Below are 15,989 nucleotides of genomic sequence, written 5' to 3'. Positions count from 1 at the left end.
AATTCTTCCTGATATTCCCTGATGCATCTTGAGGTTCTGTCTTCTTGTCCTGTCACTAGTTGCCTGGAAGAAGAGACCAACCCCCATATTACAACAAGCTCCATTCAGGTACTTTTAGAGAGCGATAAGCCTGAGCTTATCACAAATCTGAGCTCACACAAATCTGAGCCTCCTTTTCTCCAGGCTAAACAACCCCAGTCCCCTTAGCTACTCCTCCTCAGGTTTGTGCTGCAGACCCTTCCCCAGCTCTGTTGCCCTTCTCTGGACATGCTCCACCAACTCAATGTCCTTTTTAAAGTGAGGCACCCAGAAGTGGATACAGGACTCAAGGTGCGGCCTCACCAGTGCCAAATACAGAGGAATGAGCACTGTACTAATCCCGCTGGTCACAGTATTCCTGAAACAAGCCAGGATGCCAGTGGCCTTTTTGGCCACCTGGACACACACTGGCCCATGTTCAGTTAGCTGTTGATCAGCACCCCCAGGTCCTTTTTCACTGGCCCACCTTCCAGCCACTCTTCCCCTGGCCTGTAGTGCTGCATGAGATTGTTGTGACCCAAGCGCAGGACTCAACAATTTGCCATAATAAACCTCATACAGTTGTCTTTGCCCCATCAATTCAGACTGTGCAGATCCTTCTAGAGAGCTTTCCAACCCTCCAGCAGATCAACATTCCTGTCCAACTTAGTGTCATCTGCGAGCTTACTGAGGGTGTCCAAACCATCAATTAGGATATTAAAAAGGACTAGCCCCATTATCGAGTTTTGGGGAACCCCACTGGTGACCATCCACCAGCTGGATGTAGCACTGTTCACTACCATCCTCTGGGCCTGGACATCCAGCCATTTTTTAACCCACCAAACAGTGTACCTGTATGAGCCACGGACTGCAAGTCTCTCCAGGAGAATGCTGTGGGAGTCAGTATTGAAGGTTTTACTGAAGTTCAGGTGGACTACATCCCCATAGCAGGTAACTTGGTAATAAAAGGGGATCAGGTTGATCAAGGAGGACCTGCCTTTCCTAAGCCCATGCTGGCTGTGCCTGATCCATTTGTTGTCCCATATGTGCTGTGGGATAACACTCAAAATTATCTGATCCATGACCTTCCCTGGCACCGAGGTCAGGCTGACCTTGGCCTGTAGTTCTCCAGATCCTCCTTCCAACCCTTCTTGTAGATGGGTGTCATATTGGCCAATCTCCAGGCATCTGGGACCTCAGCCTTTCATTATCCATGGTTACAATGTTGTCCTCCACATCCAAAAAAAGGATGGAGACTTTCCTTGACCCTCTTTTTGTTTTTAATTTATTTATACAAACACTTATTATCTTTCACAACAGTGGCCAGATTGAGTTCTAGCTGAGCTTTCACCTTCCTGACTTCTCTCTACATGACCTAATAACATCCTTATATGCTTCCTGAGTTGCCAGCCCCTTTCTTCCAAAGGTCATAAACTCTTTTTTCCCTGACTTCCAGTGAAAGCTCCCTATTCAGCCATGCCAGTTTTCTTCCCCACTGGCTCACCTTTCAGCACACAGGGACAGCCTGTTTCTGCACCTGTAAGACTTCCTTCCATGTCCTCCTGTTTGTTACCCATACTGTGTGCACTGGTGTAGATGCACTTCAGCTGGACTGATTTCATCCCCAGCACTGGCATGCCACCCCTAGCCTCACATCTAGTGAGCCTGGTCTTATCCCCTTCTCCCTTCAAACCTAGTTTAAAACGCTGTCAATCAGCCCTGCAAACTTATAGGTTAGAATCCTTTTCCCCTTTTTAGACAGGTGAACCCCATCTGTCTCCAGCAGGCCTGGGGCCACATAAACTGTCCCACGATTGAAATGCAGCCAACAGATGAACAAGAAGGAAACGAAGGAAACCAAACTGATAGCTGATTAACTAAATTAATGGTATGACAATATGGTTAATTGCTGGTAGTGGTAACTGAACAGGAATGTCTACACCAGATTTATGAATTCCACAAAATTGGGTTCCTGTTACAGACTTCAGAGGTTCCCACAGAAACAAATAAACTAGTCTTTTCTTGGGAGAAGTGAGCCAATCAACATGATTTATTTTTTCACTGATACTGACCTGTACCAACTGTTTCCCCCCAAAATAACAAACCCCTTGTTATACTACACAGATTTAGAATAGTCTGCACTGGAGGGAAATCACACACACATGCATACACACACCCCTCTAATTTTATTTCCTGAAGAAACTTTCTAATTTTTCTATATTCTCTCTAATGCAAGCAAGGAAGATCACACTATTACTATTACTATTTAACTAAAAAGAATGAATGCTTATCTTTGCGTAACTATAACTTTCTGAGATACACAGGTCAGTAGGATGCTACTGTAGACTTCCCTATATCCCACTCGTGCAACTTTTAAGAAATAAGTGGTGACTGTCTTGTGCAGAAGCATAGGGGCATAAGTCATTCAACTCAGTTCCTGCAACATATCTAGGCCATCAAAACAGACAATCCTAAGGAATGTCAAACTTCTGGAAAATACAGCATTTCCTTAAACTGTTCCCTTCTCTCTTTGAACTTCAGTGCAAGCCTCACTTGGAAGTGATGAAGAAGCAGCATCCTGTCATAATGGCCAGGGTGTGAAGCTTCATCCATCCAAGAAAGTTTGGAAAAATCCCCAGCCCAGCCTGTCACCTAGTCCAATAGCCAAGATGAGTGCATGGAGGCTGACATATGTGAGTGGGTTGCTCTATATAACTGCCTCACATATTTTGGCTACTGGCACATTCTAGAATCAAGCAGATGATGTTTTTTGGGCTCTGGAAAATGTTGGGGACACGGTACACTGGCCAACTGGTAAGATGGGTGGGATGCAATGTATGATTTATTTTTATATCTTTAAAAAAAAAGGGGAGGGGGGGGCCTGACTGTGGGCACAGTCTGATATAAATTTGGTGACAGCAGTCTAAGACATCTGCCTCCATTCAGGTACTCTGCTGCTTCTCTCTTCTGTGTGATTAACTCAGTCTGCTGGTGTAAGGGTGAATCAGAAAACAGCTTCTGGAATGGTCCCTGTGGCTTGGCAGAAATAAATATGTTAGAGTGTTCTTAGAAGAATGATTTTGGGGTGCAGCAAGTCTTTTCAGGGAGTGCATGCATGGCTACCTGTCATTGGTGATGCCCCAATAGTGATGACAGGGAATCAGCACCAGGACAGGGAAGTCCTCACCTCTGCTTAAACAGTGCTCAGCCTCACAGGGTGACACAGGGAGCTGGTACTTGGGCATTCAGCTACAGCTGACACCTGATCTGAGCTATAATATGTGCACATCCAATGCACAATGCCTAATTTAAAGGAGTTAAATTTAAACCAGCTTTTAAATACATGGTTGTAGGGATAAGGAATAGATTTAAAAAAGGATATCAGCTGAAAATGCTGTGCTGCTGCTCCAACAACCTTTTCTCACTCAAGCAACCTGAAGTGCATGATTTTTGGAAAAGAATTCTTGGCGAAGTTCACCATGAAATCTTCAATGATAACTAGATCCATGTATGCCAAACACTACTTTCTTAAGTATTGTGCTTTATGCCTTGTATAAAAATTTGTAATATTGTTATTTCAGATTTTAAAGAACAATTTTACACATGCATATTGCTTCAATCTTGTTTGATTTAAACTGATTCGTAGAAAAAGGAAAAAGCAAAGACTTCACGCCAGGTTTTGTCAAGTGCTTCTACTTTAAGAGTGAGAGCTATAACAAAGTCAAAGACTGGACTCAATGATCTCAGAGGTCTTTTCCAACCTAATTGATTCTGCGATTCTATAAATGAAAAAATCTACTTCAGTTACAAAAACCAGAGGATCATCTTAAGGTCCACAGGCTACAAATCACTTAACATGGCTTTTAAATACTTCAGTGAACCAAGAGATAGAATTGACACTTAAGTGATATTTTATAGATTTGTGTGTTTTTCCAGAGGAACTTCTGTTTCTAATAGCCAGCCAACAAAAAAATACAATGACCTGAGCCATTGATTGATCTGTAGCAAACACAGTGTAGAACAGAAAGTCTGCTTTTATAAAGCATGTTTACTTCATAGTTTTTAATATTTTTCCATAAATATCTATGCAATACCCAGCATGTATGGTATGATCCAATACAGGTATAATATATATATATTTTACGTATCAGATAATATTAATATAATGGATATGGTTCCTCAAATATTGAAAAGTGGCTATACAGTTTCTATCACAATTCAGAAAATGGGGCACGATACAAAAATCTACTTAACTAACAGTGCCAACCAAACAGTGTCAACCAGTGGAAGTGCCAGCAGAAATCCAGGTAGGCAACATGACTAACTGAATGTGATGGTCGTTATATATATTCTTACATAAATATATGTATGTGTATTTTTTTCTTAAAATACTTTGACATTTTTAAAGGCTGCCTTCAGAAATCTACTGAGATATATAGAATAACTGAATAACGAGAAGCCAAAGCCTCTAAGCTGTAGCATAAAATGGTTTAGTGTTCACCTGCATGGTACTTCCCTTGAGGCATATTTCCAAAAAACAATCCAATAAAGGTCTTCCTTTAAAATGTTAACAAATGACTAATTTGATTACTCTGTAAGTTCTGATAAAACTACAAATAAAATATATGAAACCAAAACTTTCATGTAAAACAATTTTAGAAGAGTTTAATGGAATTGCTATCTTTTTACCAGCATTTTCATTATTTCTGGAAACCATATATGGGAAACTGTGGATGCTTATCCTTTCCGGGAATTATATTTTATAATGGTGTCTCAAGATAATGGAAAACATGCTACTTTAAAAACGTCTTTAATGAAAACACAGGACATTTTTCATGGCATCTCAAAGCACATAGCTGTCCTGTGACAAAAGAAAGCTGCTGTGCATCTTGGCCAAACATCTTTGTGGTTTATATGTATTTTTTCATCATCTGAGTCAGAAAAGGAGTACAGGAGAATGGTCAGTGATGCATTTATTAAAGGATTTCCTAATCTCCCATATGTTGACCAAACTCCAGTCAAAATCGTTTATCTTTGAAATCATCTCTGCTAATCTTAGCAGCTACCAGTTACATTCAGTATGTAAAAAATACTCAGATAATTAAGGAAATGTTGGGGAAATATTTTGATGTACTAATTTTAAACCCCACTATGGACAATAAATTATCTAATTAGCAGAAACTTATGACAGATTATGACAGACTTCTAATTTGTTTTCCAGAAAACCATTCAAAATAAGAAATTGCTTCTGGCTGTACCTCAGGTTCCCATTCTGCAAAATGGTGATTCTGCTACTGATTCTTTCTACAGATGGGAAGTATGCTATTAGACACAGAGTTAATAATATTAGTAATAACAGCTTACTGCTCCTATTATGATAATTACTGTTTCAATTATGTCTATTAGATATGTGGTATTATTCACTACTTATAGTTTTTATATTCTGTGTGGAACTAAGGTGGAATCAAGACCTAACTACTGCGTTTTAGGAATAACCACAAGGCGACACCTGGCTGCAACTAATAAGATGCAATAATGTGTGTCTGCACACAGTCTTAGATAGACTGCTGCATTGGGTGCAGAGAGGGTATGGCATCCATACCCTTTGAACTCATAGACCATGTATTCCTATATTCCCAGCTCCAAATCCGGCTGACCTGATTTCAAGGTCAACGTGAAGCAAATGCCCCAAAACAGGGTAACCAAATTTGGGTCTGCAACAAAGTAGTGGAGCTGCCAGGGACACAGTTCCTGTGAGCCAGCTCAGGGCTATCAGGTCTCACTGATGGAAGAAGTTTTTTTGTTACAGAGCTTACAATTTATTATATGAGCCTGAAAGAAACTTAGTATCTTAGAGTCTCCCATTTCTTTATTAAACAAAATTGCCAATGAATTCAAAAGACACTAAACATGGACTTACAGTTGAAGACACACACATAAAACTATCAAGGTGGTTTTTTTGTTTTTTGTTTTTTTTTTTTTTTTTCAGAAAAACAAATGGAAAAAAATGGCCTGGAGAAGTCTCTGTGGGTTGAAATTTCCTCCTTCCTTTTCTCTCCAGTTACAGAAGAATCTAGTTGAGTTATTCAGCTCACCACTACTCACTTCTTTTATGGGGGAAAAAAAAAGTCTTTGTGTATTAGAAGGACAGCAAAGGAGAAGAACCTAATATGTAACAAATGTCCTCCAGACAATTATAGGACTAATTGTCATTTCTATGGTAAAACAAATTATGGAAGCCCATCCTTCAAATGACAAAGACAAAATCCACCTCCTTGTAGAACCAAATTCTTTCTAATTGTAATTATATTGCTTGTGACTCTTTCCTTTCTTGCTTACTTACTACCTCTACAGAAAGGGTTAGTTTCCTGTAAACCTAATTCCTTACCTGTGGCTTCTTCCAGTGTGGCAACATCCAGTCTGGGGCTGTAATTTCCATAACCAGCAGCAGTAAAAGCACGAATCTGGAAAACATACACTGTTCCTGGCTTTAGATTATTAATAGAAGCTGAAGTGGACTTGGTTTTCACTGTTGAATAGGTCCTCTCCCTTTGATCCTGGAAACAGTAAGACAAAGGATTAAATGACATTTACAGATGAGATTTTATCATGATTGCACAACAGCAACTGACAGCCAGCCTGGGTAGTTTATTTCAATTTGCTGAATGCTCTTTTCCCCCAACAACAAAAATAAAGCATACTCTGTGGAGTATTACAAAACATTGTCAATGCAGTGAAGAGCTCTAAGTGTAACATAAAATTCAAATGGGATGCTCATGTTGTTACTCATAAAACATCCAAACAAAAAATGATTGCTTTTCTAGCTCTGATTAAATTTTGTAAAATTTTGTTGAGAAATAACCACAGCTTTCCAGGGGAATCTGTGGAGTCTAAACAGTTCAAGGACAGGGAAATTTGTTCTTTCATGGTCAGAACATGACAAACACAGAGCTGCACAACCTGCCTTCATTCTGCATTAATTCAGTTTATAGCTGTCAGAATTTCTTTATTTCTAGAGTACTTAAAAGTTATCATGAATGAAGTCAGACATTATGAAATGGATGGCAAAACTCTGACTGACATCATTATTTTGACATTCTACCCTTCCAACACCTCTAAAAAATATAATATCGCCAATGTATAATTGGCTGGATTTTGCATAATTTCTGAGGTCCTTAACTCAGTTTTCACTTCAGATTTTTATCTCTGGCTTTTAGTCTTCTCTCAGTTTTAGACTCTATGGCATAAAGGAGAACCCAGGGAAAGAAGCTCAGTATGACACTCCACAAATTTGAAGCTGTAAGATTACAAACCCTATGAGTAATAACTCACTTTCAAATAGTACAAAAGCTGTATCACAGATCATTAGAGTATTCAAAAAGCTCTACTTATTCATCACATTTACTGACACAGATTATCTTTCAGCATAGATATGTGAAGCCCTGTTGATTTTTGGTGGCAGATGCAACCCTGATTTGAAGGGCAGAAGAGATGAATTAACCAACCATCTGAATGCACCACATGACCAGAGAAGCATGAGCTGTACGCGGCAGTGCTAATGAGACGGATACAGAGGGAAGGAATAAATCTGTAACTCATTTCAATAATACTTCACCAGCTAAAAGTGATGGAGAGCCTTCCCCTTAGCAGACAGTAAAGCAACAAAGGCTTTTGCTGAAATACAGGGCTATACAGAACATACATGGTTTCTTTTCTCAGATTCAGTAAGGGCTTCTCCTGGTTCCTGCCCAGTCTGTTATTTGAGCAAGCTCAGTGTCTTGGCTAGCAACAATTTTCCATATCTTCTCCAAGAGAATTTAAATCATCTGTAAGTGAGGACCATGGTGGAATGTATGTTGGTATGTGAGAAAGAACAGGAATGCTTGAGAGACGAGAAACAAGTGTAAGGAAACCATAAACAGTCAGGTTCAGGACTGTAAGCCACAGCGGAATTTCAGTTTGGGTTTTGATGCATAAATGAGGCTTATTTGAATTACCATCAGTCCTTGTATTCAAAAATAAATAACAAAGAAATAAAAATAACCTGTGCTAGAAATCTCAGAGGACAGACTTACTTTGGAGATTTCAGGCAGTTTCCATTCCAGCCCTAGCCAGAAGTGAGAGGTGAAAAAAACACTTATCGGAGTATTTCAGAACGACAAAAATGTTTGATTTAATTTGGCTCTAAAAGGAGCTGAAAGTTCAAATCCTTTTATTTTTTTTTGTCTTTTAAACTAGTGGAACAAAACTTAAACAGCCTGTCTCATTCTGAGCAAGAAAATTATGAAGTAATTCTAAAGCTGAAATGCATTTTTTTGGAAGGAAAACAAGCATTTAAGTATTTATGCAAAAATTTCCTCAGTTAAAGATATAGAGTCTAGTTTATCTGTGACTGTTAGAATGAGCTTTTTATTCTCTTTTATTAATTTCACAGTAGTAAGTATAATACTGGAAGATCTCCTTCCATTGCAAAAGAATTTTTACATCAGTTTTTCTCTTCACAAACGTAGAAAACTGGCAATGAAATTCTGCTGGTTATTTAAAGTTGCATGAGTTTATAGGGAAAATAATAAAAGCCACATTCTAAAAGCTATCATATGAAAAGCTGGGTATCTTGGTCATTTTTCTGTCATTTTACGCTACCCATTTAAATTATTTGTTTTATTTGAACAGATTAGAAACTGCTCTGCAAACTAAAACATCCAAGGTTTTTGGTTCTCAATTTCTTTCTTTTTTTTTTTTTTTTTTTTTTTTTTTTTGGTGTAGAGCACACTTTTTCCCTTGGTAAATATGTAAATTTTTAAAAATACTTGGACTTTATTTGTGTGTGTATGTACACATACATGCTGGAGGAACAAAAATTACCCTCTAAAATTAGTCAAATTTCCTCCGAGGAACTGTTTAGCTATCTGTGCCTATCTGCTAGATTTTGTTATAAGAATCACTAGAGTGAACATCTTAAACTGGAAGTTAGCATCAACAAACAAAAATTTTATTCCCTTCCCAAATCATACAAAGAACTTTTGATAAGTATATTTGTGTTATTCAGCACTGAAAATTAAATATGACACTTGATATTAGATACAATCTGGGCTGAATTTACCTAATTCTGTGTTACCTATTAAGCTGACATGCTCTTTTTGATACAGGGATACTGTTACTTTGCTTGCAGAAATGTCTTCATGAGTAATCACAAAGGAGATTCTTTATTTATTTTTTTTCATTTTAATTCTTTCTTTTTTTTCACAAAAGGTTTTATAAAAATTAGGAGTATGTTATGTTATGCAGTAAATTTCCCAGGGAATCTGGAGGAGTCAAAATTAGTGTGGGTCCCATGACAAACACAGAGCTGCACAACCTGCCTTCACTCTGCTTTCATCCAGCTTACGGTTGTCAGAATTTTTTTATTCTGCAGTACTTCAAAGGTATCATGAATGAAGCCCTAGACATGCTGAAATGAATGGCAAAACTCCAACTGACATCAGTAAGATTGCAATTTCACTCTACCAGAAACAGAGATCACTTCATCTACTATTGAAAAGCAGCCTTCAATTCATTATTGTGTTGAGAGAACAAGTGAAAAATAAATTTCACAGTGCTGGTCGTTTTTAAAAGGACAAATAAAGAAAATTTTTCTCCTAAAACTGTAGGAAGTGTTTTGAAAATTTTCAGACATCAAGTAGAAGCTGCCCAGCTCATAAGGAAATAAAAAATGCAGTCAAGAGTTGTACTTGATACGTCATCTCAAGGCTAGAATTACATTGATGCAGAAGGAAATGAAACAAGCTTCAAATAAAATGTAGAAAAGACGAGAAAACAGCAACATAATGGTACAACTTAACAATTAAAAAAAAAAAAAGGAAACAAAGGCAGATTTCAAGTGTATATTTCACTTTTAGTATGCCAAAATACAATATACAAGACATATGATAGCAATAATAATTGCAGAATTTAGCTAGTTATTAAAAACAAGCAAAATCACTGACTTTGGAGAGACGGGGTAGTTGATAGCTGATGACTTTAACACTGTTCCACAATGCAGCAAGCCAACATAAAGCAAACAACACATTGTTGCACATTACAGATAATCTTAGCACTTACTTTCTCATAATACTTGATTTCATATTCAGTAATGACTCCATTGGGATGTTCTGGTTCCTGCCAGGAAAGCTCCACGCTCCTCTGCAGCACTCTTTCTTTCATTACACCACTAACTTGTGAGGGAGCTGTTTGGACAAGATGTGTCAATAAATAAAAAAGCAAATTTGTTGGATGCCAAAAATAAAATGTCATTACTGATCCACCCCATGCTGAGCCACTTTCATTAAGGTAAAAGAAAGCACCTTTTCATAGCTCACAATTCAAAGCTAATGAATATTCAAGCAGGACCCTATTACTGTTCGTAACCTTAGAACAGAAATCAAACTAAAGTGCAAACAGCAAAAGGTGTCATTGTTTGAGTTAGTGCAAAACTGAGATTGATGGGATAGGAAAAACAATTAAGCAAATTAATTCTGATGATGATAGCAAATCAAATTTTTAGATTGATGTGTAGTAAATTCAGAGTCTAAATATTTATTGCATATGTTTCTGAAATGCACATAAAAATAAAAATAATCTTTTAGAAATAAAATCACATTTTAGGATGACTTGATATGACTAATTCCAGTTCTGCTTAGAAATAATCTCTCACATTATCTGATTACAATATGACAGTGATGAAAACAACTTTGTTAAGAGACTAAGCCCACTCTTTTACATTAGTTCAAACCTTTCCAGGACATTCTCTCTTTAGAGCTGAAGTTTCCATATTTGGTCTTGGCATTTTTGAAAGTGCAAGACAATTTAAGAAGTAGATCTTATGAAACAAAGGGGACACTGTCTCCCTCCACCTCACTCTGCAGAGATAAAAATACATGCATGCTTCATGCATGCACAGGTACACACACTGAATTTCCTAATAAACATCACCCACAAACAAGGACCTTTTGAAAATAAAAACCCCCGAACCCAATATAAAAGCATTATAGAGACATTGACTCTCATATAAAAATGTTTAAGAGAGAATGTAATAAAATGTGAGAGACTGAAAAAATAACTCTCTTTCTCAATTTATCTCTAATGAATAAGACAGCAGGTATTTTGCTGATGTGCACCATCAAAGAAGGCCAAACATCACAGTCTTCCTCACATGCACACTGAATATTGAACAAAAGTCCTGTAAAACTATAGCACTTTGAAAAACAACTATAGTATTGGAACCATGCAGAACTTGATCTTGTTCTCAATCATTTTAATGGAAATCAATTTTGGTCATGCAAAAGACAAAGAAAGAGAGGACCTGACCCTCAGCCCCCTACAGTAAAAAGCTAAATGACATTTACATGTATAAGGACTTGGTCTTGGAGCAGACTTAGACACAGGAAAGGTGTCCGAGATAAATTTATTAGAAATAGTATACTAGAGATAATTTTAAAGATATTAAATTAGAGATAAATTTATGTATATCTTTTTCTAACACAGAATCTAATAGTGATTCTTTTCTGAAATTTTTGTTTAAAAAACCTGAAAATTTTAAATATTTTAGGTAAAAAACCACCACCTTATTTCAGAACTGTGTATAAAGCTTTTAATATGTAAAATCATGTAAACTCTTCAGATAAAACACAATTCTTACCCAAAGTAACAAGGTGATCTTCACTTTCTTTAGTTTTTTAAAATAACATAAAACATATAGAACGCACACTCCTGTATCATTAAGTATAAAAACATAATGATAAAATTAAAATACCTAGAATCAAGAAAATAACCCTCTAAAAATTAATTTGGATTGTTAACTTCTTACTGCAATTTTGAAGTTTCTAGGGGTTTTTTAAAATTATAAAATGTACGTTCATGTAGGTTTTTAAATTAAATTTGTTTACTTTTCATTAGAGGCTCCAAGAATTCATTAAAACTAGGGATTGAAGCCATACGTGATAATTTTCATTATGAACTACTATGCTGTATATAATCAATACAATCAAAGTTGAAGATCTCTTAATCTAGGCTGCCTAACTGATAAAACCATAAAATTGTATCAGACAAACACCATAGGTTGCTGCACAAAGCCAGGATCAGTCTCCTTGCATTCTCTTTCTAAAACCTAAGAGTATTTTCACTCTTTAATTAGTGAAATATATTCTTTTTCATAGCTAGGACTCCAGAATGCAGCAAACTAATTTACTGTCTAGTTTTCTTTGACATGATTAACTAGTTGTCTTCTTTGCCTAAATGAGTACTTCTGCATCCTGAATGAATTTCAGAGAGGTCATTATTTTTCATGTATTATTTTCTATCTCATCCAGATAAATATTTTTCAGATTGCTAATCTTACATTTTCAGATGTCCAAAATTGTTAATGTTGGTATTTATCATGGAACAATTTTATATTACCTAGGTCACCGGAATTTGTTCTCCACTTTTTGTTTCCTGCTTTTTGTTTTTGCTTATCAAATTTTTTCATTCCATTGGCCATAGCATTCATTGTTCTTAAAGCAGTGAAGCCAAATGAAGTTGATATTAGTTAATTCTGTGTATGTGGGGAAGGAATAGGAATGCAAAGGAGGAGGGACTGAGAGAGGGGGAAGATTTTATTCGGGGAAATAAAATACACTGTGTGATATTCCTACTTAAGACCCGTACAAAGCACATCACAAACAGGCATATTCCATTCTTAAAGCATTTCCACTCAAACTAAAATCCCAGTGATTTATCAACATTGCAAGTCAGCATTCAAAATGGTTTGGTTTGGGGTTTGTGTGGGGGGTTTCTGGTAGTTTGTTTTTGTTTTGGATTTTCTGCACCCAAAACTAAAAGAGCTGTGCTACCTTTGATTGTTAGAAGAACCACACGAGGAAGAAGAGGAAGTCCAAACCTACAGTCCAACCTTGCGTATGTTGGCAGCTCTGAAGACAATTATGTTGCATATAATTCCCATACCACGTGAGATTCCTAAAATGCAGTATGCTACCTAACCTTATTTTGGGTCCCCATGTTTTTCAGGGGAAGAAGGGAATCATTAAATTGACTGAAGCCAGAGTATCCTCCTCTGTCAAGGAACACCAGTTTGTTTTCACTGCATGGAAATCTCTTCAAACGAGAGCAGCCACATAAGCCAATCCATTGATGTGAGAGGGTAGGCTATCTTTATCCTGCCTTTTGGGCTGCACCTCTTGAGCTCTGCTTAATGAGAGTGTACAGGTCAGAAGAATTTTGTTCTTTATTCTAGTATAATAATTTCCTCTGTATTCTCTCTGTGGCTTTTTTACAGATGGTTTTACATTCATGGTTTTTTTTTTCTGGCTTCCTGAAACCTCCTTTTAAAGGTTTAGCCAACTTCTCATTGCCTATCTATGCTAATTAATTAACAACTTTTTATGGTTTTGAAACAACTATATTTGAGCAAGCTTGAAAATGAGTTAAAGAATACAATTCATCCTTACATACAAGATAAATTAGGGAATTAAATTACCAGAAAAAAAAAACCAAAACAAACCTCGATAAAAACAGGATTAAAAGTAACATTTTTGTTCTCCTTTCTAGCTAAACCAATAATGATAATAATAATAATAGCAATAATAATAAACTACTTCAGGTTTTTTTTTCTTCTAGTAATCTACTTCTTGCCACTGTACCTCTAACGAAGTCTTTCATGACAAAGACACTTCCTACAGCATTTCTAGACAACTAAGTACCCAGTCCTGAATGACTTGAGCATGCATAATCCCTACTGTATCACTTCAGGTTACAAAGAAGCATCACTTGACAGAATCATTATTTCCATAATATATTACACAGGGGGATACAGGCTGTTCAAAACACCATTTGCTATCAACTTTCTTTCTGATATACCTCATCTCTTCTTTTTCTCCTTCCTGCTGACACAACATCCAATGCATCAAACACACACAGCCTCTCAGGGCTAACAGGCAGATGTACCTACACACGCTGCATAAGAAAGTACTTTGAGAATGACAGGCCCTCAGCACACTCATTCACCTTTTTTAAATGCTTCAAATATACCATTCAGCAAAAGAAAAAATTGATTTTCCCCAGGTTTCAACATCACAGCCACTGAGAAATATAACTCTGCTGGGTTTTACTGATAAAGCCTTCAAGTTATATAGATTTCAAGCTGGTCATCATTTTCAGATCAAGTTATAGAAAAAGTTAAAACTGAGGTGACAAAAAGAGCAGGATATTCCAAGGATATATACGGCTCCAGAGAGAATATTGCATCTGGTAGATTGACGTGTTACATCCATGCTGCTAAGCCAAGCATATGGTACATTATTAATATGTGCAATTATTGAGGTACAGAAAACTGTAGCAATTGTTTTGGAAAGTGCTACTTTTAGTCCAGAGTTATCTGAAAATGCAACATAATATTGCTCATGCCTTTAATCTCTATCCTTAGCTATTCTCTGGTTCTCAAGACTAACATTTTTCTTGATCCATAGTGTGCTTTCCAGAAGACAGAGAGGTGTATCAGAACACACCGCCACCAAAAAAACCAAAGCAAAACAACAAAAAACCCCCAAACAAACAAAAACCAAAACCAACCAAACAAAAATGCTGAGCTAAAAAAAAAACCAATAAAACCTGAAAATTTAATATATGTGAATCTGGACTTTCATATATAAGAGGAATTAGGCATAATGCACAAATTGCTAGCACAAAATCAGCTGTAAACATCTTTTTACTGAAAAAAGATAATTCAGCAAAAGAAACATACCTATCCATTGCTCAGTGATTTCTTAAAGTCCTGAATCTTGAGTGTGTCTCAATTCCATCAACAGCATCAGTCATGGACACTTGTAATTTGATGCTTTTAAAAAAAGTGTCTCTAGAAGCAGTATCCTGGGTGTTTAATAGTTCATATATATGAAACAAAACATTTAAAATCCTTAGAAATAAGGGTTTCAATCCTGCAGTCACACTTCATACAGAAAATCTCATAAATGAACAGGAGTATATGTTCCTTGTGCAGGACTAAACCCTATATTAACAAATGCTACCAAATTTATGCTTGCAACTCCAGTTTCATGACTTATCATACAAATGCTAAAGGATGAATCGGCTATCAGACTTCCTTAACCTTTTTTTTGGATTTCCTTATCTTACAACAGCAATAGTGTACTGAAGTCAATCTGAGCTTTCTCTTGTACTTGCTGAAGTCTAACAATGACACTGGCACTTTGATAGCACCCTTACAGAACTTCCTAAAGGACAAAAACTCTTGGCTTTTGGCCTCTTTAATTTTCATATCGTGAAGATATGCAAGAATCATTCAAAACCACCAACTTTTCCTACAGTAGCAATGAGATCAATTTTACATGCCTGCAAAACTGTATCTTAAGGCCCAATATAAGTTTTACGTGACATAAACCATTTTTCTGCAACAGCGTTCTACAGCAGTTAAGGGGTGTTTTGAGTAGTGAGCCTGAAGGGGACAATGCTAACTGATGCAAAACATAGAAAAATGGGGATATTGTTATCCCAATGGTTATAACCTACTCTGTTATTTCTTTTTAAGATGTTTTTGCTGCCTCCTTTTTCAGCAGAAATCTTTGGATAACAGAGTTGTTTTGGCTCTACATCTATTTTAAGTGAGACTGTAATCTGGCATTTTACCAATAACAAATGTAAAATGAACCCATGTATGTGTATATAGATATATATGAAAATAGTAGCAGAAAATCATACTGTTGTTAGATCTTAAATGGTTTTTCAGGAAGAGAATACAAAACTCTTCATACTCCATTACAGTCCTGCACCCAGATTACCCCAAGGGCACCTTTCTGCACCGGCTTTTGCACTGATTTGCTCCCAAGAGCAAGAGTATAAGTGAAGCCATAACCTGGCCTCCAACCATGTTCTGGTTTGCTCTCAAGGGAAACTTAGGCATCAGAATTGCCAAAAGTACTAAA

General features: G+C 36.8%; 1 protein-coding gene across 5 annotated transcripts in view; it reads right to left on the bottom strand.

Moving 5' to 3' along the window:
- Positions 1 to 15,989, bottom strand: part of EPHA7 (EPH receptor A7) — a 162,606-nt gene that overhangs the window by 33,135 nt on the left and 113,482 nt on the right. For all 5 annotated transcript variants that reach the window (XM_069011128.1, XM_069011129.1, XM_069011130.1 and 2 more), the window contains exons 6-7: positions 10,120 to 10,244; positions 6,407 to 6,575 (exon numbers count right to left, since the gene is read on the bottom strand). In XM_069011128.1, coding sequence (XP_068867229.1) covers positions 6,407 to 6,575; positions 10,120 to 10,244 — 294 coding nt within the window. The remainder of the gene's footprint in view (positions 1 to 6,406; positions 6,576 to 10,119; positions 10,245 to 15,989) is intronic.

This window comes from Aphelocoma coerulescens, chromosome 3 (assembly GCF_041296385.1).
Source record: "Aphelocoma coerulescens isolate FSJ_1873_10779 chromosome 3, UR_Acoe_1.0, whole genome shotgun sequence".
NCBI classification, from domain to species: domain Eukaryota; kingdom Metazoa; phylum Chordata; class Aves; order Passeriformes; family Corvidae; genus Aphelocoma; species Aphelocoma coerulescens.
Note: the sequence above shows the minus strand (reverse complement) of the source record. Positions and strands in the feature narration are given on the sequence as shown.